Here is a 27,033-nt window from a genome sequence, read left to right as displayed (position 1 = left end):
AACAGATAATTTTATAAATCAATCAGCTATTAAAATATTTATTATTAATGGTAGTAGGTTTGCTTCTGGGAAGAATATGATGCATTTAACCAATATAGGTCAATAACTCCCAAACCCAGATTAAGTATTGCTCCATCATCCCCAGTAATCCTCATTAGTCCCCAGGGAGCAGGTTCAAATGTGACAGCTTATTGTTATTCTTATCATCCATTTTGAATTGCGTAGGCTAGTATCCTTCTTGGGATTTCTTTGTATAAGAACGCATGTTTGCCTTCTATTCCCTTATCCTAGAACGAATGGATATCCCACAAAAAATAGAAATGATATGCAATATAACAAAGGTTCGTAGGATTTGCCACATGATTTAAAGATATCGCAATCAAGCAAACACAAACACGATAAAGCCGGACGTGTTTTGATCTCACATTATTTCATAAGCAGAATCTCAAATCAATGTTTTGAATAGATGTGGATTTTAGGACACTCTTGTGTTGGTTGGATTTTAGGATGTGAAAATTCAATATTAGCATTACTATTGCTAAGCTCCCAATATAGTCCTAATCATGTAAATTAAAAGCATTTTCTGAGATAGATGATCTGAGTCAGTGACTAAATTGAAATTGATTGTATAATTTTCATCATTTTTTTCCTTTTTAGCAAAAGATTCAAGTTACTGGAACCTTCTTCTATAGATGACCAAGAAAAAGAAAACTAGAGAAAATACCAGCAGGCATTTTTGAAATTCAATTCCATTTAGTGCCACAGCCACGCACAAAGTTGTGGTTAACTCATCAAAACACGTTCTTTTTAAAACGCTGCCCACTCGCACTGGCTTCCCACTCGTAATGTGATGATGTTGAAAAATGTCAAAAACATCTACGTCATCCTCTAACGGCTTTCCATCACATGAATGTTCTTTAGTTCAACATCCGATATCAAAATCTAATCGATGGATAATTTATAAAAAAGATTGTAAAGATCTTTTATAATTGATGCAACAAATAGACATAATTCCTTGGCATTAATGTGTTAACATCAAGGGGTACGATCTGTATACATTTATAAATGGTTTTGTTATTGCCTTCATAGAGTTGCTCATAATTTTATTGCACATTTAAGCTTTCCAATAATTGGGTACCAAACGGAGTGGAATGGATGGATGTACAATAATGTGCTTCGCTGCAGAAACGTTTGATGATTTATTCAACGGAATGATAAATCAACACTTCAACTGGCCTTACCACGCATTATTCATTTCCATGAAGAGGCTATAACAATTTATATGACATGAAAAAAGGTTTTATTTTCTAGCGGATTCTGTTTTGTCCAAATGGAAACAAATCCCACCTACTCGACAAACCTTCTATTGGTTAGAAGGAAATGTGGTAAAATGTGTAAGAAGTGAACGAATATTGGAAAAGAGATACTGTTAGTGGGCAGGCGGACATTAAGGAAATATTATTTCAAACACTTCAAAATAATCCGAATCGTTTTACAACAAGTATGATGGTCGAAAATGATTCTTAAACTATTGTAGTATTGTTTGTTCTGCAGTTTAATGTTCTGAAAATGCAAACTTCAACGATCAAAATATCAGATCAACAATCGATGTACAACTCTTTACTTTATGTCTATTCCATATTTCCACAATATTATTTTGGTTGGTTAGTCGTCTTAAAAGCTTAAATAGCTTAATAAGCTTAATTCGTGACTCTCATTACACGTTTCCAACATTGTGTCGATTTGGTTCAACCTCTTAACAACTATGGCCTAAGCAAACTACAGTCAGTATCGCTTTCTAACATTTCTTTACCAGTCGTTCACCAAACCTGAAGCAGAAACATCGCAAGAAGAAAAGGTGCAAATTCCACTCATATTTCTGCTTTGTGCTACGCTCGTCACATCGTCACGGAATTCCAGAAACAGGTTTGATACCACCCGCACTAGTGCGAATCACGGAATCGATTGCGAGATTCTTTTGTTGTGCTCCTCTTGTCAATCAGATCCATCGATTCCACACCGAAAACGTATCGGAATGCTGAAACTTCATCAAATCGACAGGTAATAAAGTAACTTCACGGTGGTTCAGGGTGCCAAGATTCCTACTGCCCCCACACCGAGGTTGCCGACTCATTCAATTAACAAACACTCGTAATCTATTGTACGCTCCGGGCTCTTGGAAATTGGAATCTTTGGTTTAGGTCCCGCTTGATATTGAGGCTTTGAAAACACTTCAAAACACACACAAACAGGCGAACATTCGCACACACCGACCCATAGCCATCAAAATAATACTTTCTAAGAGGATTGATTTTCAATTTCCCGTAAAATGGAAACGGTTCACTGGGACCAATGAAGGAAGGATGCGTCATGTTTTCCTTAACTCCATACAAAATACCTTTCCCAAACCCATAAAGACCGACCCAAAACAACAACAAAAACAAAGATGAAATAGGTGTTAAGCATACCGAAAGAAGCATTCGGAAACATCAGCAAACCTGAAACAGTTCATCTGGTAAGTGTCTTGTGTGCATGCGGCAAAGAGCTTGTAGTCCTTTTTTCGAAGCTTGCGTGAAATGAAAGGAACAACATAAACCACAAACTTCCCATTGTGTGTGATGCAAAAGCAAAAAAACCATCTTTCCTCATACAATCCCCTTGAATGATTCGCTCGAATTCGAATGCTAACACCGATAAGTGGGGAATAGTTCAGTGCAAACACGATGAGTGCAGTGCCATGCACAACAGCACCCACCTTGCACTATTGCCCATGGTAACCGACACCATGGTTCGATTTCACACAAATACTCCCTTACAGTATGATACAACGAATCTCTTACGAAATAAATCGCCCAACTTATGATCGCGCACCTTTCCGGCCAGCTCTTTCGCTGCATGTAACTACATATCTAGGAGCGTTCCAGTCGTCCCCAGCGAATAGTGCAGTATGTGGGAGAGACCGGTAAAACTACATACATACATACATACACGAAAACGAGCACTATCATCGAACGTTACCAACCCGGGGCCGGCATAAATCTCATCCCCCGAGACGTCGCAACCATCAGGGCAGTCGTTTCCAGCAGCGGCGCTTAAAGTGAATGATGAGAAAATGGGAAGATCGAGTTTTGGTTGCGTAGGGTCAAGATGCACCAAGTAAAATATATTTCAATTTCCGAACCGCAGAACGCAATCTTGTGCATTCTATGGGCGGTTTGTTTGTTCCCTTTTTTGCCATAGAAGATGGAAATGAACAGTGATTACTAAGCAGTAAAACAAAAACAATCATTTGCTCCGTCTAGATGTGGATGGAAAGGGGCCACTCACCATCATTCAGCCCGTCATTTATTGTACAACGCCCAACACACTCCTGACAGACACATGGAAGTGGAGCATGGTGACACGGACACTGGAGGCGTTGCAGAAGCTTACATTTATGGCACTTCACATGATGCTTTCTATCACGATGTGTTGGCGTAGCAAGCGGTCGGTGATGATTTTGCATTTAAATCATATCCAACGAACTATCAAAAGACTTATCGCATTACTGTAAAAGGTTTCACACGAGTTTTTTTTTTCTTTTTTTATATCTGCTTCAATGAACTATATTCCTCGAAATTCAAAAAGGCCATAAGGCAGCGGTAGACCAACGGATATCATCAGGCTCCAGTGTGTATCTCTTTTTTGCCTTCTGGGAAAAGTGAACCACTCTAATCCACTGGCTAATTAGAATTTGTTGCCAGCTGAACCGGATCCGCCGGTATGAGCTGCTCACGGCAACGCGGGCGGATGTTTATTTACTATGTACACACCACAGGCCACACATGCAAGTCCTCAAGATGAGTGCCGTTTACGTACGTCATTACCATTGGGTGTATTGGATAAACTAATTGAAGCACCAGCAGCAGCCAACTGGCTTCCTGTGTGCGCTGTACATTCCGAATGATGGCAGATTGTTGCGCAGTTGGAATGTGTATGAATTATTTGTGCTACTACTCAAAGGTGGAAGCGTATTTACCTTCGAAGGATGCTTTGCAGACCTGTTTGTTGGTTACAAGGCTGATCATATTAATTGATACTTTACGGGTTCGAATCAAACATAACAGAGCGGATTTATGGGCGAATCTTGCTGGATGTGTCCGCTAGTTGCCAACCAGCCGGCATTGCTGGCAGTGGGATGTGTTAACATTGTTTCGTTTAATTTGAGCAGCTATTCAATTCTGGTATCCTAAATTTGATGAACGTGAGACATTCTGAGTTTTGATAGAAATTGAAATTGAATTAACGTAAACTAAAGTATTCTTAACTCATGTACCAGCTTTTGTTTGCTCGAAAGTGAATACGAGTATCCTTTTCGAAGGAATAAGCTCTCCTTATATTTGTTTTAATTAAATAAAAGTTAAATGATTCCTGAGCTGGTCACTAGCGTAATCCCTTCACATTTTTCTCAACCTCAAATCCAAACTATCGAAAGCTCTCTTTGCAATGGCTTCATCAATATGCAGCACTTTAGGTGCAAGGTTCATAATGTATGCGAACATCAAATGAGCTTACCACTAAACTTATGCTCTCAATTGATCGCAAAGGCTTCCTCTCCAGCAGACGCTAGCTAAGGATGCACCGAACATCTTCGCAAGACCGAAGAGCCATTTCAGAAAACCGATGCCAAAGGTAGCTGGGTAACCGGCCTTAGCTAATATACCAGAATTTATACCCTCCTTAAGTGTGGGTAACTCCTTCATTATCGCCTGAACTTGGCATTATTTCCCAAAAGACACCAACTGGCCGGTATAGGGCACACAAAGAGTATGTGCCAACTACTGCTGTTCGTTTGGCTCACTCGACACGACACAACGGCGAAAGTGAGCTCCAAAGGAAGGTGAACGGGTACGGATATTTGCAATGCAGATTAGCTTCACTCCATTTGCGCTCAAAGTATAAACGCAGCGGTAAGTGAAATTTTCAGCCCTATTGTTAGTGTACTTAGGGGACAAGGCACGGCTAAACGGTAGAAGGAGTGACACGCGACAGCTCGGTAGCTTGGAGGCTTTAATAAAATTCTCCACAATTTACTTGTCAAGAGCTTTCCCATGAATAATCTACACCAGCACCATCACCACGACTGGCAGCAGACGTGCTTGAGACGCCAACGAACAATTTCGGTGAAGACGCATCCTTTAGTAATCTCAACAACAACAAAATGGACGTTTGGAAGGGGATGCAATGAAATGGAGCTGAGTATAATAAGGTAATCGCGCACCGAATAGCCCTTGTAGTGATCAAATCTTCACACTTAACGACATAATGTCACTGGTACAATTATAAGGTATTGAGTATACGTCTGACAGCAGCACGACGATGCAGTCAGCGCAGTTAGAGCAACTAATCGATTTTAATCACTCATCACATCACGATGACGTCATCCGACTAGGCAGAACTGATAGCACGAGACAAGCATAAATCGGGTGATATGTTATATCTTATGTGTTTATCCTCAAGACGATTATTATCGAGCCACTTAAATTAGCGCCCAAATGATAGCCCTCTGGAGAGTTAGCAAATCGATCGAAATTAACTCCCCACGAATTGAAGCCCCATGTTGGTCACCATTTGCATCGATTAAATGAATATCACATTAGTGTTCGCGCCTCGAAAGCGTATAATAAATGTGGAGTTTTTTATTCGGTTTAGACAAATAACGCTTTATTTAGATTTCAGTTCACAACATGTTATTCGCTTCGCGGTCCGAATTCAACTCCTCGCGCTTAACCCGCGCTCCCGATTTTAAAGCTGCGCGTTCTCTCTCTCTCGCTACTCGTTCCTAGTTCGCTCTCGTTCTCCTGATCTCGCTACCGTTATTTCTCTCTCTCACTAGCACTAGCGCTTTTCCTTTCTTACATAAATAATGGATTATGCGCAACACATTGTTGCGTGTGTGTCACTCGTTCATACGGAGCACAGGTGAGGTGGTGGTTTAGATTACATACCTCAAGCCGGCACTAATCACTAACTGTTGAGGTTCGCCGTCACACGCGTTTCGACTTACCGCATACGACAACACGACGCATGAAGCGAATGGCAATCGATACTAATTAACACAACGGTAGAATGAATGGGCCAATGCATATCCGAACCGACACACAAATTATACGCCGCTCCTGCCCCCTCTTCGTGATACGGTGCTCAACCGTGCTCTATGGAAAATCAATTACCTTTTCTGTCGTCCACCTTCCCAGGATGACATTAATCGTTTCGTGCGAAATCTCCAATTTAATTACCAGTGCAACAATGCTGCTATCTTGCCTCGGCTTAAGCAACCACTCGGCAACAACGCACCATGTGCTCGTCGGAAATACTTGTCCATCCTCTCACCAACGTTGGGAGACAAGAGATTGTTTCATTTCCCCCTTAACATTTTGCTTGCTATGACCGCCTACTTAGTTGCAAATCTGTGGTTTTTGCAGCCGGTCTTGACATTTCCCAGTCCGTTTGACATCCCAAACTGCTTGAGGCATTGTGTAGGCCAGTGAATCACGAGAACTGAGAAAACAACAACTGTCCAATTTCCGGCCAGGAAGCTTCTACGCAGAATTTCCCCAGTGCCCATTAAAACTGTGCCTTTCCGTCGTTGCGCTCGTTAGTCCTTGTTAGTGTCGAGTTAAAAGTGAACAAAAAACCCCGAGTACAACAAGTTCGTCTCAGCCCTAGAGGGTTCCTCCCTTTCAATTTACGGCGTAATGGTGCAGAAATTCTGCATCTCAGAGGCTGATGAAAAGCAAACGCTGCATTAGCTGGTGCGCTATGAAGCAAGATAATGCATCCTATCTTATACTATTGGCAGACAAGCGATAACTTGATAATAATCCCACACCCCATAGCTAGCCAATGTCGATCCTCAATAACAGCTCAGCGTCTTATCAACCCTACCATGACTGATAGCCAGCCATTACGGTAACTTTTGCCACCGCTTTTGACAGTAACCGGCCACACTGTAGAAAGCTTTTTCTAATTAGCAAACACCTGTTGTAAGCACTTTCCGCTTAGCTCCAGCTCACCAGCAAGCTTAAACAAACCTTCCGCAGCTGATGCCTCGCCGTCGTCATACTTCACGCTCCACTTGCTTACGAACCCGCTCGTCATCTTTGTGTTTTTCACTAATTTGTTTTTCCGAACCGAATCCCGCTTCTCCCAAAATGGATATTTAATGCACCCATTTCTCAACCCGAGGCCCTTTTAACTAATAACCTGCTCGACCCATTCTCTGTTGTCTCTTTCGTACGCACCTTCGCAGCCTGCTGGCCTCCCTCCCAATTCAAACCATCCCACACAAACATAAGAAACAAAACCTTACGAACGCCTTTTTCAACCATTACGTTCATCGAGAACGAGGCCTTTTTTTGTCATAGCCACACCTCTGTTTGCTTCCATGAGTTTGGATGCCTCATTTTTCGGGTTTTTTCTTCTTTTTTTGTTTGTTCGTGTCTTTCTGTTACCTAGGGGATCTAACCAGGGTCTACTACTTAACCTCCCCAACACCTCTACCACCACCAGGCCAGTCCGTTTCGACCCATTGTAACCTGTGAGTAAAGTGCCTTCAACGGGCACAAAAAAACAGCAGCGAAAGGAACGAAACCTTCGAATTTGATTACATTGTGCCTAATTTATCTTGTCCCTGTTTTATTAGACGAACCACTCGTTAGTAGCAGTTTCCACGGGACGAGCCTGTTCGGGTGTGAATGCATCCATCCAGCTCAGACAGTGGAAAGAAAGAAACGGTTCTACTCGGCCTTCCTTGCCTGTAGTTAGGTAGATGAAAATAAATGCGTTTCATTTAGCAAACAAAAAAGGTATATTCTTTACGAGCATTATTGATGCTGGTGCTGCTGCACGTGGCCCTCCAGAGCCACACCTGTTTTCTGGGTTTTTCGGGTCCATTTCGAATGAAATTACTTATCGTAATCATTGAACCATCCCAGACCGATTTCCATTGAAGCGTAACCCAATCAATTGGGAGGCAGCTCAAATCGAAGCGAGTTTAATTGCGTTTCATGTTGTAAATTATACATCATTTTCGTTCTTGAGCTTCCACCAAATCGAGACATTGGAATTTATGGTAAAGCCTTGGGGTAGTTTATCCATGAAATTGAATTAAAGAACATAACTCGTTAATTCATCCATTTTACGCTGTCATTACTGTTCCCGAGAAATTTGAGCTTGCGGTCGTCAGAAGTTTTATCTTTCAAAGGGTCAAATACTGTACTTCCGCGATCGCTAGCAGCTCGAACGCGTCCTTGATGTGCAGATTCACAGTTCAAACCAACGACCATGAACCGTCATTTCGCGTCGGAAGCGCGTGCCTCGTTCAATCTCCCTCCCCTTCTGGAACGGGGTTTAATTTAATCAGCATCAGCGTTTGAGCATTTCATCTACGGTATCGATAATGCAAAGGCCGGTAGGTTCAACGTGAGGCAGGCAGTGGTACAGGAGGACATTTTAAATTAAGATTCGCATCCATTCAAATCGAGCAGCAAACAAAACGCCAGTAACACTACCGGATCAGATGTTTCAATCGACGGCGGGCACGAATAGCCGTACGGTGGTGCACTTGCCTTGGTAGAAATCCGTACACAGCTTTTGATAAACTAATTAAATGCGTCTCGGTAATCAGACGGACGGTGGCTTCGGTAGTGTAAGTTCGTGAGAGCTGCTGTCGCTGGCAGCCGCACTTGATGAAAGGAAAGTCGCCAACGTAGCACTCGTTCACGCCATCGAGCACCACTTCACCTTGGATCACTGGTATGTGTCAAGCGGAATACCACTACTACTTCATCAGCGCAATAGCAACGAAGTGAAAGCCAATTTTGAAGCACGCAGAAGTAAAGCCACGAGCTCAGAGCCATCGTTTCCGTCTTTGATCAAACGTTTGAGTTGAATCCTTCCCTTCTTCTCTCTTTTCAATCTACTGTTTGATGTGTTTAATGTCCATTCTGCCAGTTTCTGAGGGCACAGATCATTCAAAATTAATGAAACACTCCCGCCAACCACCAATGAGTGGCGCAATCTTCATGGAATTCCAAAGAATATCTAACTCCCCTCAACTCAGCCCACGAAAATCAATAAATGTTCATTCAAATATAATTTCATTTGCCCATCCAAACAACATCCAATCGCACAACATCTCATCACCAGACAAACCGCGCGGTGACACCCAAAATACAGCCGGGACCTTTCCGGTCCTTCCATCCCCCGATGCGAGACGTCGCTACTTTGCGTAACAAACATTTGCGATCATAAATCATTAATATATTATCGATTATCGTTCCACTGGCGTGACGACGGATGAGAGGCAAACGAGCTAGAAACACTGTTCCCACCTACATCGAACATCCTCCGTCACGATGGAACGAAACGCGCTCTCTCGAATAGATCGGCCACGGAAATGGGTTAATCGAATTATGAATGACGGAGCCAGGGCCAGTCGATTGCCTGCAGTGAAAGTTACGGTAACTTTTAGCGCGAAACTCCAGAGGGCAGGATTACTTTACCGCTGTAATGAACTCATTTGCATGGCTTTTCCATACCGACCTCGAAGGCTGTGAGCTGGTTGCTGCTGCCTTTGGCCGGTGTTTGCGTCAGTGTACGGGTAAAACGTTATGCAATTATTGGTGGAAACGCTCTTTCATTTATTTGGAACGGGAAAATACACAAATGGATTTAAACTGTTTCGGTTCCACGGGGGAAGGAGCAACTATTTGATTATATTTTTGCAGAAAATGTTATCAAAGAAGGTATGTATAATGTTCTACGTAAGTCTTTGCCATCATGGGCAAAAAAAAAAACTGATTCTATAAACTTACCACCAAAACAAAAAGTGCAATTTCCCGATAACAGTGATTGTGTTAGCAAAATATGCTTAGCAACGCTTGTCTGACAGCATGAAATGACCGTGCCTTAATCATCTAGCCCTTATTCTGGTGCAAAACCGTCATAAGCCAAACACGTGACTGACATTCAAATGGCGCTTTTCGTTTTCCGCTTTAGCTGCGCCGGTAAATGTTGAGGATAAACTCTGATTCAACCTGATTCAAGCGAAACACGAGGCACAAAAGGAGCTCTCGCAATAACTACCAACCGACTGGGCGAACTGTTTTGTGCAGCCAAAAGAGAAACAAATCTTAAAGCTCCCACGGAAACGGAGACCAGTTTTATGTTGGTAGGACAGATTTTTTGCACCTTCAGCAGGCAGTAGAAGGCAAAAGCAAAAGAAGAAAAAATACCAAACGTTAAAACAAAAGCAAAGAATATTACGCGAAAGGAAGCGGTGGCTTGAAAGTGCCATTTGCTTGAAACGCGAAGTAAAACATTTTCGTCCGATTTTACAAAAAAGCAGGCAAGCAAACGAAAAGAGAGGGAACCAAAAAACAACACAAAAAGTTCCCACGCTAAACGGTACAAAGGGTTCCGTCCGTACTTTGCCCGTACAAACGCTACGAAACCCGGCGACACAAAGTGCCGTAATTTATAATTTTATTGCCCCGGGAGTAAGCCGAAACCTTCGAAACGATTCTTACTCCTAATGCCACCGGCAGACGGCCAGGAAGGAAGATGTTTGCCGGATGATCCCACCCTCCGCCCTACAGTCGAATGAAGCATCCATCGCCCCTTCTGCATGTGCGCAGAAGGACAAAAGCGTAAAGAAATAGAAGGCTTCAGTGTGTTGTCTTGAGCTTTTTTTTATATCGAGAAGTTTACTTTCTTTTTTCCTCCGATTGCCCGTTGCTTGCCTCGGCGATGGTGAGATGGATGTCGATAAACCGGGCATTGGGTATCTTTCTCGGTAAACACCAACACACTCCAACCTCGTGCAAAGTGTCCCTCGGGGAGTCATCAACGTGTATCGGATATGAATCAGCAATGTGGTGCGAAAACGATCCAAACGATTCAACCAGCCAGTGATCATAAAGATGCGATTTCCATTAGACGCATTTATTGGTCTCCTAATGCGGCAACCCCTATCTAGTCAGGGAGTGACCCCGCTGGCAAATCAACGATAGACCGATAGGGCATTCTAGACACGTAAGCCACGTTCAGCAGAAAACACAACAGGGCTCGTGAGGCGATCCGGGAACACCTGTTGGATTAAAATTGTGCCGTGTAACGCTGCGTGCGGGTTGTGCCAAAGCCGATGAAAATCACTTTTGCTCGTTAAAAACTCTGGTCGAAGGTTGTACGGCCGAGCCCATGGGGAATTATTAATGTTGCGCCGTCGGAATGCTGAAAGCATAATAGGATTATGAGCTGTTTATGTGCGATACGGAAACAATGGTTTCGGCCGCTGTATCGACGTTAAACGACACAAGACCCTTAAAGCGTTATAAATGGTAGCTTTAAATCTCCGCGCGCTGCTTAAGTTTCGGTCTCTTGATTACTTTTCAAACGATCAGAAAGTTTGATAGACTCAAAATATGTATAATAATAATTGGCTACCACACAAACCCTTTACTCATCGCCACCAGCCGTACGGGAACCGGTGCGCTTGTTCACGAATCGGGGAAAACAAATCTCCTGCTGCACTTATAAAACAGCGAGCGAACATAGCGAGTGGACACAGGTCCTCTGAGACAACCCCTCTTCCGTTCTGGCCAGCAGAAATGAGGTCAGCCAAACAACATCATCTCAGCTCTTGATCCATACTGCACCTCACTGCAATTATGCAACAGAATGTAAACCACCTGTGAGGTTTGTCTGCCCCCGCATGCTGGTGCTGTTGTTGTCTTTTGAATTAACTGTTTCCACCCTGCCAACTGCAGTGCTGAAACAAATCACCTGCACCTTTTGTTTCGGCCTCATCTTTCACCACCATGCCCATGTGGGAAACAGGGTCGAATGCTGTTGCCCAATTTGTTGGGTTAAATGCAAACATGCATCGGAAAATCGTGGCACAGGGTTGCTGTGCGTAGTCGGATGGTCGGGAGTGGTTGACGGTAGCGGTGATAAGGTAACAATCGAGTGGGAGTTCCATCGAGTACTGTGGAAACCACTGTGAAGCAGGTGTGATGGCCGAACTGGTACCTATTAACTGATATCTTTATCTTTATAAATGGAACGTTACGCACAAGAAATTTCGGAAAGGGATCGGAGGCACGCATGGTATTATGAGGTATAAAATCCCTAGATAACTTGGGGGGATAACTCAGACCCGTCTGTTTTTGGGATGCAGAGAGGTTGTGAAACGCCCCTACCACTATAACAACGCAAAATACCTTATCATCATTGTAGCTTTGTGCCTGCCACGTTGCATATAATATTCATTAGAATTTTAATTGCTTATCCTGTATCTGTCGGGCTATCACAACTACAGAATTTGAGCATTGCGAACATCTTTCCCGTGCTGGCAGAAAATGGATGAAAGAACAAAAGTCCTGAATTAAGTCTACGTACGCCACAAGCGCGCCTATCCTCTCGAGAGGACTAGCAACGCACACGGCGAACGAACAGTTCATTTCCTTGTGGCTTCATTGTTTGAACTGTGTAAAGTGTGTAGGACCGCCACCCTCTGCTAGTGTAAAGAAAGCTTTGACCCATACCAACAGTAAGGCTTTATCAGTAACGGTTGGTGTAGAGAGAATATTTGCAAATTTAATCCAAACCACTGGACAACCTCTTTGTTACGGAAGTTTGTTTTGGCTTAACATCACCTACCACCGATTGCTTCTAGTTGCTAGGGATCGTTCCTGTACAATAAATGTCCGTCCGATATGAGCACACGCGTTTGTTCAGCCTCGTGCAGGTTGAGCCCTTTATCGTCCGACACTGGGCATGGGGGTTTGGGAACCATTTTCTGCACGATTTTTCTCCACTTGCAAAGTAAACTACTCCAACCAAGTTTCATGTGCTGCATGCTGTCTCCACCAGAGTAAACACTGAACACTGCCATGTGATAAAGTTACGGGAGGAGAGGCGCATCGGCGTGATGTGATCATGGAAGCACATGCTTAAAGCCTGTATTATGGCACGTTTAAGTCTACTCACTGCATGCGATGAGGGGAGAAGAACGGCCCATGACCGAGAGGAAAAGATTGAGTGTAATTGAATTTTTCTGGTAGCGACAGTTCAGAACCGTACAACCGGCAGCCCTGTGAAGAATGTTGTCGTTCATGCAATGGTTTTTTTCACTTGCACTTACTTTGTACTTCATAGTGTAAGCGTACTGCAGCACTGCAACCATGTATCGTGCAGGTATGTGTAGAGCAGGTGCAAGGCGTTGTGGGCCATAATTATGAGGATGTGCGTGGTCGTTAAGTTGGCCAAGTCATAAAAGGGAAATTTGCATGGCGTGATTGTTGTTTAATAGTTAACACACTTAGCAGTGCACAATTTCAATGCAAATTTCGAGAAAACATGTTCAATTAGCATATTACACTATTTGTTACGCTTAGGATAAGCAAAGCACTGTCGGTTAGATTTTAATTCGTGACAATCAAGGATCATATTGTGATTTGCTGATTTATAGCATAATTATTCCATAACTTCTTATATTACACACTTTCAGCTATAGCAACGTTGTAACACACTTTGGAAAGCCAAATCGAAATTAGATTACATCATAGCAATACACCAGTAAGAGTTCAAACCACACCGTTCATACAAGTAAACATTTGTGACACAAAAACAACCGAAACGCACACGTTTCCAGAAAGGTAAAACTCTTAAACATGTTTTTATGATCTCCTGGACGATCGAGTGTCGAATGTCCGCTTAGAAACAGTATTCACTTCAGTTTTGTCTGTTTCTACAAACGATGACCTTTCTTAACGATGCTTGAAGGACACCCTGGCCAACGCGAGTTCAAAGTTACTACACTGTCATGTGGATTTAACAAAACTCACAAAGTACCATGCGTCTCCACCAACAGCAACAGTACCATTCGGCTCCATAATGTACCATCATACTTTCTATTTTGCAATGGTTGACGAAATGAAGATTAAACTGAAATTAATTTATGCTCTTATTGAAGTTGTTTTTAACTTATTTATATATTATGATTTTCATAGTGTTAACTTAAAGTTTAAAATGCAAAATAAATCAGCCATGAATGTCTGAAGCGTAAATGCATTGATTATTGTTTCCATATTCAAAACCACCTTTCCTTTCCATGCAATTTATTCAATCATAAAAATCAGCATAAAATGTGAACCATACCCAACGATGATAAATTTATGATCGGACCGTTCGCTTCCATTGGCACCGGTCTACCTTTACTCGTTATTTACGCTGTAAAATGTAACTGTCACGCTAGCACATGCAGAACGCTGTATCACAGCACTTTCGCTCGACCATAAATTGGAAGGTGTACGGAAGATTCTACATTCCTGCATCGTCATCTTCGCAACGCAATCAAAGTCACGTTTAGCTGTCCACTGGAGCCACGCTGGATGCCGTGTGTCGGTGTACTGTTCTAACGATACTGCCGTTCTTCATGTGCCAGATAAAGAACGATAACAATCAACAAGCAAGCACATCGAAGCTAGTGTGCCTTTCCAAGGTTCTGAAACTACCGACAGCGAACGCTAGACCAGCAGCAGACCTAGAAGCAAAAGCTCATCATTATTCTGCCAGTCTGGTGAGCAAATTGATTTCGATACCTCACACTCCGTGTCACAAATCAAAACGCTGCATTGAAAGCGCACCCAGTGTGTCCGCGCCGAGGCTGGCAGCAGTATAACTGATCGCGATTTTTTACACTCGTTTCTTCATTGAAAAAAAAAAAAAATATATAAAGGATAAAAAACGCTCATTTACTGCACCACCGACACCAACCAATGGTTTCTCCACGCGATGTGAAATTCTCAATACACGGTCACCAACAGTTCCTGTAAAAAAGAGAGAGACAGAGAAAGAAGGAAAGAGAGACAGAGTAGCATCAACTGTCTGTTCCAACCGAGCAATTCATTTGATGTTGTTTGTTTTCGCTATTTCGGTGACCACATTTTGCAACAACATTCCATCACCACTGACACCACCACCACCACAACCTGCAAATACACAGACCCATGACGAACGTGCCGGGTGTCTGGAAGAGGGCGTTCTGCGGGTCGGATAAGAGGTAAGTGACAAGTCCGCAGCGTCGCGCAACCGTAGCTGTCAAAATTAACAGCTTCGGTACACATAAATACCCCTCCGTTTTGCGTCCTCCGACCTGTGTCTATTTCTAGTTCACCCCACCACCTCCCATCATTTTGAAACGGAAGCAGAGAAGGTTAATCTTCCGTTGCGCTCACTCGCTTCCGGTTGTGCTAACGAGCTGAACATTTTCCACCAAGTGACCGGGCGAATCGAACCGGCAGACGCTCCGGCTTTTTCCAAAGATATGAGTCTGGGCGCGAAGGAAGCAAAGCGCGAAAATCAAGGTGCCTTACAATTCGTCGCAGAACGATACGCGGTAAACTTGGTCCATTGCAAAATCGTCCTCTTCTTGCTGCTTTCGTACTCGCGCTTTCTCGGTATATCTCGAGGCGCTGGGATCAATTTCGATTGAAATGTACTGGAGCGTAAGGAGAAAATCGGCAGAAAATGAAATTTCCTCCCAACGTTCAACAATCGGTCCTCCCGCCTGTAAGAAGGTCGTGGGAATTTCTGTTCACGCAATCGGATTTTGTTACAAAACTCACCACTGAACTGAATTCACAGCAGCACAGCACAGTTTCATATAAAAACAAATAAAATGTACTACTTTAGCGATTAAAAAACAAATTACAGTCTATTGTAGAATCGTAACGCCCCTTATGACTTGGTGGGAACACAGAGCAAACGCCATCCATCATTAAAGGTAACAAGGAACTTCAACCAATCCTTCAATCGTAACCACTCGTGGCACACGGTGGCCTTCGACATCACAAAGCAACGAATCAAATTGAAAAATAGCGGAATGCAAATAACATGTCACCCGAGGTACATGTAAGTGTTCGCTTACAACAAAATGTCACTAAAAAAGGGGTTTGCTTTTGCATTACCCGGGCAAATAACAACCCAACCGGTTGGACAGGTATGGAAAAAGTTATTTTTACCGATCGGGTCGAGAGCGGCCAACAAGGTTACAAACCGAGTCGAAAAATATGATACAAAACCGACACACAAGGGGCTTCCGAATTGGTTGGCTGGTCTGTCGGGGGCTTGAGGTTTTAGCAGCCGTTATTTTTTGTTTCATTCAGCCCAACATAGACACAGTAAGGCAATTCGGCATAAGAGGCATGCGTACCTACGGACGGGGGCAGAATGGCCCCGTTTATCCGTCAGACCTGTTAGATGGAATCATCACGGTTAGATGGAATCATGCATATCACCCAGTTCAAAGGAATGCTGAAATATGCCCCAAAGGCTCTACGGTTCTACGGAGAGTAGGGGAGGTCAGCTTCTTCGAATCTAGGGCCACTTTCGTAAGCATGCTGAAGAAGCAATAATAAAAAAGGAAAGGTCCCCAAAATGGCCGTCACGAGTGTGTCAACTTTTCAATCACCGAACGATTACCTTCCTTTTTTTGTGATTTTTCGGTATCTACCGGGTGGAATGTTATGCGAGAATGCGTCCGAAAACTGGTGACGACTTAACAGATTGCAACCCTCCGGCGTAACATACGGTCCAAACATATTCATGTCCCGTGTCCGTGCAACATTCACGCGTCAAGTGGCACCCTCCGATAGGCTCACCATTCACTCGGCAATCGAATCTGCATGGTCCAGATGGTTGAGTTTTGGGGAAAGTCACAGTGATTCGCCCCCATCTTCCCCTTCAGGGCAGATAATTGTTCGTTAAACGTTTCCACTTCGAGATTGGTTTCTCTTTCGAGTGGTTGTATGTGTTTGTGTATGATATCTTCCTTTTGGCTGTGACAACTATAAGCTTTCCTCCGCTAACTGGGACACGGTTTCAATATATTTGGTATTTAAATTTTCACTTGTCCAGCCAACGAACCATAAATCAAAAAGCGCACAATATGTGTCCCGCACATTGGCCAGCAAACCGTTTCGAGCGGTTTATTGCTTTCAATTGGATTTTTTACGCCATCGGAAGTGGCGGGAGCTTTGCCAGTGTCCCGCGTTATAAAACATGAGCTAGCGGCTCGAGGCAATTTCTGCACCATTCAATATTCAAAAGGCCGTTCATATTTATTGCGATATATCTTTTACAGAGGAAAAATAGCGCAATCTTCTCTACATGCGATCAGACGACAACCAAAAGTTAAAAAAGCTGAAGATTATTTGCGAAAATATGTTTTATCGGTAGCTCGCTTAAGTTCAATGAATTTCTCACATATAAAAGGTATTTTCATAAGGTTTCGTTTTCTAGTATGGTTGTCAAGGTAACGCTGCAACCTCACTTTAAATGAAATACGTTTCCATAAACATAAATAGGCCACAACATTATTCTGCTTATTATGGGATTTCAAGCTTAATGACAAACCTTTTAATTAGTAACTCAATGGATTTGAACCACCATTCATTAAGCTAATGAGTGTTCACTGTTGAAAGTCTAGAATTAATGCTTCAAATATGAAAAATGTACTTTATTGTTGTTGTAGCATTCTCTTCATCCTGGGGCGTAGGCATTTCTTAGACCGCGTCTAGTATTTGCGTAACTCAAGCACAATGAAGCGTGCTACGCCTTAATCTTGCCTTTCCGATTACGATTAACAGTCATGTGCCTTTCGTTTGAAAACGTTCCAGATTGTTGATTGTTGTTTGCTGTGCAATCTTTTCTTAAGCGCACAGTACCCGCTACACTTGAACGGAAACAACAACACGCACAAAAAAACAATTTTGGAAAAGATTGACGATTTCCTGAGAACGGTACCACCATTATCTTTGCTTTCTCATCGTGGGAGCGCCGCTAAAGACTGCAACCGGCGTCTTCAAAAAGCTCTCCAGCCACCTCCTCAACTAATCCCTCACACGCCTTGTTGCTTAAGGGACAACATAAAAAAACAGCGAGCAAACATTAGCCTCGGTCCTGTATTTCATATTACACGCTGCCGTGCGTTTGCATTTACATTCGACATCGCGAATGTCGTTGTTGTGGCGCATTAGACCCTTTGAGACATCGTCGTAGATTTGTTCGTGGGCAAATTAAAAACAGGAAAACGACCGAAACAATCTCACCGAAAGCTCTGCATTTGATTGCTCCAAGATAGACCGTAAAATGTTTCAGGAGACGGGGTGGGAGAGGAACAAGAAAGCCAGATAAGTACGCCGAAGGATTGGATTGTTTAAGGGTGGGAGACAGAGCTATCAAAATAAAATATGCACAAGACAAACACACACAAACACAGCGATGGCAAAGCGCACAAGACGTTTAGGAAAACTCATTTCACATTTCCCCTTTTCGGAAAAGGATCGCTTTGATGTTTGATGTGGGGAACAACATATGAAAAGGGAATTTGGTTTTGATCCGTTAAATCGAAATCCCACAACCCATCGTTCGAAATGATCTTTAGAGGGGAAAGAGGGCAATCATTTTCCCGATGTCACTTGGGAAAGCACAGAAGAGCTTCGGCCAAGCATTGCCAGCAAATCGTCATGCACGCTGACGGAGTATTGCGATAATTCGCAATGACAGCCGGTTGTTGACGACGAGCAAACCAACGGGGTTTTTTGGCAGCCCGAAAATCGTCTTCGTGTGTGTGACTGTGTGAGAGACCTTCGAATGGGTTTGAGTACAAGTAAATCATCATGAATTTTGAATAAATGCATCTGGCGATTATGTGTTGACATTGCGATAGGATTTGAGCTTGAACGCAGATATAGGAGCCGGCACACCGCTGTTGCTGCTCAATTTGTCATAGCGATGTAGTTCAAATGGATCGTTTTAACTGCTCGAAAAAGCTCGCGTAGAAGCCTACTTCAGCATGATCAGTTGAAGCATTTGGATGGCAAAAGACATGACTTTTTCAATTTCAATATCATAATGCTTTATGAGCTCGAACCTACCAAGCAAATATTGAACCTCTCGAAAGTACTTATCGTGCACTGAAGCAGCAAGCAACGACTCAAAACTTTTTCTTCAGTGAAGTATGGATTTTGTCGATTAGAAACATCCATCCGTCTTTTTTTGTCTGCGATATAAACGGTGCATTTTATTATGAAGGCTAAACATGAGCCAGAGTTTAATAGCCTTTTCACGTGCAGCAATCAAACAAAAGACTGTTGGAAACAACGCAAATGTTCATTTGATTTAATGCCAACTTTAACCAAAACTTACTCCAAACAACAATTGGAGTTCATTTTTCTACGATGCACTTTTTTCCCTATTAAACGAGAGGCTGTGCCAGATCCAATACCAAAGATAAAGCAAAACCACAGACTTTGCTCCTCACAAAATCTCACACGCCACATTTACTCAACCAAGGCCCTTTTGTTTCGTGTTGGTGCGCTTCTGGTGTGTGGTAGACGAAAATTCATTACTCAGAAAATGGCTCTAATATTCAAATAACTTCGACCAACGGGGCGCAACACCCACAGGGGTCATTCAATCCACGCACACTGTCTCGCCGGTTCCGGGCAAAGTTCAGGCGATTGGGGCGAGAGATCTGCCTTTTTTGTTGTTTGTGCTGTTTGTGTTTTTTTTGCTTCTTTTATTATCTTTGCTTGCTTGCTTGCTTACTGCTTGCTGGTCAAAACGAAAATTTTCCTTCCGTTCAATGATCTGATCACGAGCTGGAGAACGGCTCAAATAGCAAAAATCACGTTTGCGACCATTTAACGCAGGGCAAGCCAAACATCATTTATTTGCGATGAAAAATTGACGTTTCACTACCCTTCCTCCCCCATCGCGGCAGTAGCGACTGATTCGTCGCTATTCAATTCGGTTGGGGGAATGCTGCAAATTGGAAATATATAACTACTTCATTGGACTACTTTACCTTCCCGAACCAACCCGAACCAACGAATCAACGGAATGGTTTTGGATGACTATAACGCTCGGTTTTGGTGCACGACCGTTTTTAAATTTCCACCAAATGAATTATAAATTTTTTTCAGAGTTTTTCCTGACAGGGTTTCAATTCTTTTTTTCCGCTTTCTGCGCCAGAAAATGCAACTCATCCTGGCAATAATGCAAAAGAAAGCATTGGATTGGGGTCTGGTTTTGAAAAATGCAACCATCAGTATATCCGCATCCTGCATCCTGTTTTGTTGACCTAGTTTTTCCTACCTCTCACTCACTCTCGGTCTCTTTTTCTCTCATGCAGTGTAAGCACCAAGGACCATCGGCTTCCGCATATCGAACGCCATATCTTCTTCCGCCCGATTGACGACAGAATTATCGTGGTGTGCCTTCTGACCCCAACACCGACACACCCATTCCCATGGAAGAAAGAGACAGACAGATGGAGAGAGAAAGAGAGCAAGAACGAGAGCGTGTGTGAAGGGTGTCTGATTACTCGCACACGATGACGCTCATCACGTTCGCGTCGGCATGTCTTCCTAGACTAACCCGCGAGTGTAAGTCGATTCCGGGGGGACCCGAACCGCCGTTTCTTCCTGCGCTTCCCCCTGGGGCACCTCACAGGAAAGTGTAAAACTTTATCAACTCTGCACTGGGTCACGGACGCCGGGGCGAATCCAGTTAACGACAGTGCCAGCTCGGAACGAAAGAAAATAATAAAAATTGCAGAAAGCGTCAGAAAATAGCATATGTTGTCGCCCGATGAGCCCCAACTTCAATTTTTCCCGTTGCTTGGTAACTTCCGGGTCGTGGCCTTCGTATTCAAGTTATGGTCCCGCGCAAACAAGCTCTTGACGAACGCTATGCTTTTGTTAGATTTTTCTACGTTTCATTTTTCGGGCACGTTACGGAAACTTTACCCCGGAAGTGCATGGCACTGATGTTTTTAACTAGTTTAGTAACACAAACGAGATATTATGAGTAAATAGGTTTACCAGTTAGAGAGTTAACTTTTTTATTGAAGTACATTCTGGGAAAAAAGAAACATAAGATTTATACAAAAAAACACGAAAAACGCCACATCGAGCTACTTAACGTGGACTCAAAAATCGATTGCTCTTGCCCGATTGCTCGCACTGGCTACATCAATTAAGCTCAGGTTGGTTGCTTCACACGTATCGTCGAGCGTATCAGAAAACTCATTATCCGGGGTTGGTTTTATCGACCGTGAGGGTTTTCTTCCCTTTTTTCCAGGTGATTTTGTATCGCATTCACAAAATTTCTCTCGCCTTTCGCCTAAAATGATTGATTGCTAATCGATGGTTTTGTCTCTCTGTATCCTTCTCTCTCTCTCTCTCTCTATCTCAAAATTCAATATCGTTCTAGCTTATTAAAGCGTACACACACACACACTTACAGCCAAACGTTTGTAACATTCGACCCATTTCGAGGAAAATTGTGAAAAATATTTGCTTTTCATAATGCTATCGAAACGAGTGGCTTCCGCACCATGCCTACGTTACCTTTTTTCCCCCAAACACCGTGCGGCCCCGTGCTATCACAGGGAAATGGTTTATCATGAAAATAAAAAAAGTGAATAGACAAACTGCCGGAAGGTGAGTCGATAAAGAAACGGGAAAAGCCATCAAGGATCAATACACGGTTCTCGATTACTAGAAACTTTGTGCCGACTACTCTCGCAGACATTAATAATGCACCAAATCCTTCTTCTCAAATCGGTTCCGGCTGCCTCCGGTCTACGAAAAACCGATGCCGTTTGTGCTCAATTTTTAATATTAGCTCGGTGTTCAATATTTTGTTAAGAACAAAAAAAGTTCTCCCAACCAAACGGTACCAAAAGCAACATAAATAATCTTTCTTCTCACCGGATTCTGTTCAACGCTTTCTGTGCATTATTGAAAGATAATATTTCAATGTTTTCTACCTTGTTGCGCGCCCGGCACCAAAATAAGTGCATACATTTTCCAGGTTGAACTTTTTGCGTGGAGTTTGTATGCTGCACAGCATTGCTACATAAGCAGAACGAGGCAACGCGAGGCCAGCTTGACGTCAATGCATCAGGCAGTCATGATTCGGACTCCCACAAAGCACCGGTATCTAAAGTTTCGGCGAAACGCTCGAGGTCACGTTCTGGGAAAATGTTTGGACTGTTGATGAAGTTTGTGGACAGGCAGGCAGGCAGGCTGGCAAAGGCGTTTCTGCTTCATACTGCCTCGACGGAGTCACTCCATAAATCAACAACCTGCTGCTTCCCGGTGACATAAGAAGAATTGTGTGTTTGTTCGACTAGGTTCCCGTAGAGAAGGTGCGCTTGAAAGCAGATACACACTCACACATTCAAATTTGCTTGTGTATGTTTGTCGCTAGACGTCGAAATTTAAATGTGGTTAAGCAATACGTTGACGATAAGCAACCTTCCGAGCGACCATACTCTCCACACTGACGAGCTGCTTTAGGATGGTTTTGTGGGTGTCAAAATGTGTGTCCGTAGATGACACGTGTTGAAACGTATATACATTCTTCTCCTCCTTCCAATCTTGTAGGAAAATTTTCTTTGCACTTGCTCATCATGGCAGATTGAATCAGATTTGCTGCAAAAGCCCAACAAGTGATGCAGAAAGAAAGATGTATGTATGTATGTGTTTTATGTAATTAACCAAGCTCAGACACACACACACAAACCACAGTTCCATTCCTGTGTCCTGGTCGATGATCGATGAAGATACATTCATCATGACCCTATTCCGTTCCACTCCACTGCTACGTATTATCATCTTCCTCACATGGTCTTCTCTCATTTCACCTCCTTCTAGAACACGTCGAGTGATAACAAACAATAAGTTTAATCCAAAGACAACCATTCTCCTCCCCCTGAACAAATGAACGAGCCTGTCCAAAGAATAATCACCCATCTTCTCGTTGTGAAGTTCCTCGTTGAACACTAACCGTCTTCAATATTGCCAGGAGAAAATATAATTTCTGTTTTACAAAAGACTCCCCACACATACACACGTAAACGAGAATGTGTTAGCTAAAGTGTATGGACGTAAGATGAATTATTTTACGGCCATTTTTTATTTTTTTATTTTTATCGGCCATTTTACGATACCAGCCCCTGTCAAAAGCATCGAGCCATGTATGGCGCCATGTAGCGAAAGTTTGTGCCCCTTTTCAATCGCGGAGTTTAATTAAAATAAGAGCTTAATAAAGAAGCACCGAGCAAGAAGATGCCGTCAGACGGTGGAAGTAATTCTCGGCAGGCAAGAACAAACAGATACCTGAAGGTTATATGAAGATGAAAAATTACTCCCTGCACCTATAATCCACTACCACCGCCACCCAAAAGTCGATGACTGGTTTCTTTACAGCGCGAGTTTCGTGTCGATAGCGATTTTATATGTTGGCACCTACCGTGCAATGGGGAAGTTGGTTTTACTACCCTCGTCACCACCACCACCACCACCGGCTGCCATTACACTGGAAGTGAATTCAATTTTGTGAAACAATAACGCCAAAAGCATTTTCATTATTGCCGGCACCACGCTGTCAGTCCTGGTTTTGCTCGAACTTGCCTGCCTGGGCCTTACCTTCTAATCGAGGTCGCAACGCTTACACAAGCATTTCTCCAGCAGCATGGGTGTGCCGGTAGGCGGTAATCGAAATTAATTCACTCCTATGTTCGTCCATAACCCCTTCCCCTCAGCAATGACTTTCTGGGCACAACAAACGGTAGGCAGCAAAAACAACAGGCGCGTGCGCTGCTTTAAAGCAAACAACGAAACACAAACGGACCCAAAATCGGAAAAACAAATAGCATTTTAGAAAAACATAGCACCCGTTGCCTGATGCAGGAGCACCTGCTCGAGGAGATTCAGCGAGCAGAACCAACGAAGGAGTATCCAACCTAAAGCGTTCTCGCGCACAACGAGAAGCTACGATCGCATCTATTCTGTGGAGCAATTTACGTGGCTGCAGGTGGCTCACATTGTCTACGAAAGCTTTGAAGTGAAAGAGAATGTGAGTTGTTTTTCAGATATGTAAGCGATTTTAAGAGAGTTTATTTCATTACCTAACTTGTTGTTCCATTAGCTTAAATAATAACGTCGTGTTGTTTTTTAACTCAATCGTTGTGATGTTGCCTCATAACCACCACACAACCTAATCCTTTTGTTTGGCTGCATCGTTCTCAAACCTCATACAACCAAACCCATGGGACACCTTCATGTGGAAATATAATACACTCTAATGCTTTCATCCTGCACCTCTGCTTCCCAATGGAGAAGGGACGCCGTCGTCAAGGCCAACGCGAGCAACGGTAGTTCACCGGCTGTTATGCTGATTACGGCTCGATTACGATTCCCAATTGGCCAATTTGAGGAGAGGCCCAACATAGTGGAACCCAGCCAACCACCGCCACTTTCGACAACATCCGGAGAAACCCAAAAACCTACACAAAAATTTGGTTAATTCAACGACTACCTCTGCCGTGCCCGTGGCGTTACGGTTCGCTTCGCTACTATTTGCAGTGGAAAATGGAAACAAAACTAAAAACGGTTTCCTCTTTTCACAATCGGCTGAAAACACTCGACAACGAAAGGCTGGAAAAGGCACCAAACAAAACCTCGATGGCACCGAACCGAGTCCTTGTCGGTCTTTCGTACATTATTGGCCAACAAAACAAATGGAGGTATAATTTTAACGCCCCATGTCTAACCGGCCTTTTCATCCCTTTACGGGATGGGACGGATGCAAAGTTTGGGAACGGCTATTGTGTTTTTTTGCCTACCAACACATCCTTGCCTGGGTTGAAATGGTGGAAATTAAAAACGAAACAACAGAGACAAAAAACGTTTTAACTATTAACAACGTTGTCAGAGACTCACATTTGCCTGCGTACATCTCAGTGTAATAATCTCGGACCTTTGATGGGTCGAGATCCTCAGGGACGTTAGGTTTTTTGTCCACAAATCTACATTCAACAGAGAGAAGGCAAACAAATAGCTAAATAAAACAACGAAATAGTCTTGCCCGCAACGGAACTAAAAGGTTTCAGCTTGAGTCAACAATAGCCAACGTAATGTGGGAACGTAGAACGAGGAAGATCTGTTTTTAAAATGGATGTTTGTAATAAATTTAAATGAAACCTACAAAAAGCAACAATACCGAACAGGTGTGGCTACCCTGCTACCATGATTTCAAAGCGCTTTTGCTCTCGCCTGTGGATTAGTTATGGTCTGTTGACTTATACAGCTTCATTAGTCACAATGCGAAGTCGTAGTAAGGAGGTTTGAAGGTAATTAATTGACGACACAGACAGCATCCAGGTGAGCCGGAATCCTTTCATGTATAATCTAATTATTTGGAAAATTTAAAGCAGAATATTGTCCTGCAAGGAAAGTCGTTACGATCAACAAATGCTACTTTTATACCATGTCCGCCTTGTATTGCACATCTCTTAAGGAAGGAGGGCTTTATTTACACAGCTGTCTCCGTCTTCCTTTTCGACAATTAGGACCATCTCAGCCTATTCAGGCGCTCTTATCGGTGGGTCAGGTCCAAAGTGCATTGTGCTCCTAAGAGAGGTATAAATCCAAAAAAAGTCGTTAAGGCGCAGGATGTATAAATTGTTAAAATGTTTACAGACGATGATGACTGTGTAGGTTTGTTACAAAGAAACAACTTCTGTGTACGTATAGCAGTGTTTTCTATCAAACATCTCAAACTCGTATGGTGCATAAAACAATTCGTCTTCTTCTTCTTCTTCTTATTCTTCTTATTCTTCTTCTTATTCTTCTTTTTGGCTCAACAAACCTTGTAGGTCAAAGCTTCCATCTGTACCACTTATGGCGTTGGCTTTCAATGACGTTTGGATTACCCCCCCCCACCCTCCTCCACCTCATAGCGGGATAGTCAGTCCTACGTATGGCGGCACGGTCTCTTTGGGGCTTGAACCCAAGACGGGCATGTCGTTAAGTCGTACGAGTTGACGACTGTACCATGAGTCCGGTTCAAATAAACAAACACCAAATGAAAAATCGAGTGTTCTGAGAAAAATAGTCCAACAAAGCTTTTGTGACCAGTTGAAGCGTTGGTCACATGATCGTAATCTAAAACAGTGACATTTTGAAATAGATACAACAATTATCAAATCTGGAAAACAAACAAAGCAAGCTTCATATAGTTGATGACTCGGTTAATTAAAAAAACAACAAACATTTTCCTTTTCGACACAGAGATCGATATCAAACTAGCTCTCCCCGTTCACCCAAACACTCCAAATGGAAATGTCGTAACATAAAATCGTGTACTATTAAAATCTCACAATTATAGCACAATGCCCAACAATATCTGCACTCACACCATTTAATGGCAATAGATTACCCTTTCCTACCAATTGCTCCCTCTTACCGCAACACATCGACACGCACGCACATTGGTTTGTGATTGATTGAAGGTGGTTATTTATTTGTTTATCTGTAGCAAACGCCGCAAAAACCTCCAAGTTTTCGTATAGCGGCGCCGCTCAAAACTGGCCCAATTTCCGGAGTATCACCTACATCGCCAGCTCGCGGCCTCCACCCTCTTTCCGCGCCATCCTGCCAAACCGTGTCAGATGCAATCGATGAAGCGAATAAATCACACCGATTAGAAAACTAACGGCCAGCAACCACTGCAGTGAAACAACCGGCGTCGGCAATAATGGAGATTTATGGATGCTGAGCAAATAATAACTCACTCCGGTTGTGAAAGTAATGCGTACTGCCATACACACACACGCACTGACGCACACACTACGAAGGGAAGCTGATTAAATTATTTGCTCGCTGTTAACCGTACATATCAATCGGGTGGAGAGCTTAAGTGGAAAGGAGCAAGCAATCGCAATGGATAAATTGACGAAACAGTCCAAAAACAGCTACCCGACAGACACATCTGCCGCTAGACGGTTCAAGGAAATTGAACCAAAAATTGGCGGATAGTGAAGCGACCCATCGTGAGTCCCGATTGCCATGTATGTCGGGTGTATTGATTTGCTTTTCAGCAGAGCCTACAAGCTCAGCAGCCAAGATAACG

General features: G+C 43.1%; 1 protein-coding gene across 1 annotated transcript in view; it reads right to left on the bottom strand.

Annotated features, from left to right (window-relative positions):
• The window catches only part of LOC120896611 (allatostatin-A receptor-like), a 67,614-nt gene extending 41,060 nt beyond the window's left edge, over positions 1-26,554 (bottom strand). Inside the window, exons 1-2 of the mRNA XM_040300854.1 lie at positions 26,517-26,554; positions 23,371-23,436 (exon numbers count right to left, since the gene is read on the bottom strand). Of these exons, the coding sequence (XP_040156788.1) occupies positions 23,371-23,436; positions 26,517-26,554 (104 nt within the window). The remainder of the gene's footprint in view (positions 1-23,370; positions 23,437-26,516) is intronic.
• Between the last annotated feature and the right edge of the window lie 479 nt (positions 26,555-27,033).

This window comes from Anopheles arabiensis, chromosome 2 (assembly GCF_016920715.1).
Source record: "Anopheles arabiensis isolate DONGOLA chromosome 2, AaraD3, whole genome shotgun sequence".
Classification (NCBI taxonomy): Eukaryota; Metazoa; Arthropoda; class Insecta; order Diptera; family Culicidae; genus Anopheles; species Anopheles arabiensis.
Note: the sequence above shows the minus strand (reverse complement) of the source record. Positions and strands in the feature narration are given on the sequence as shown.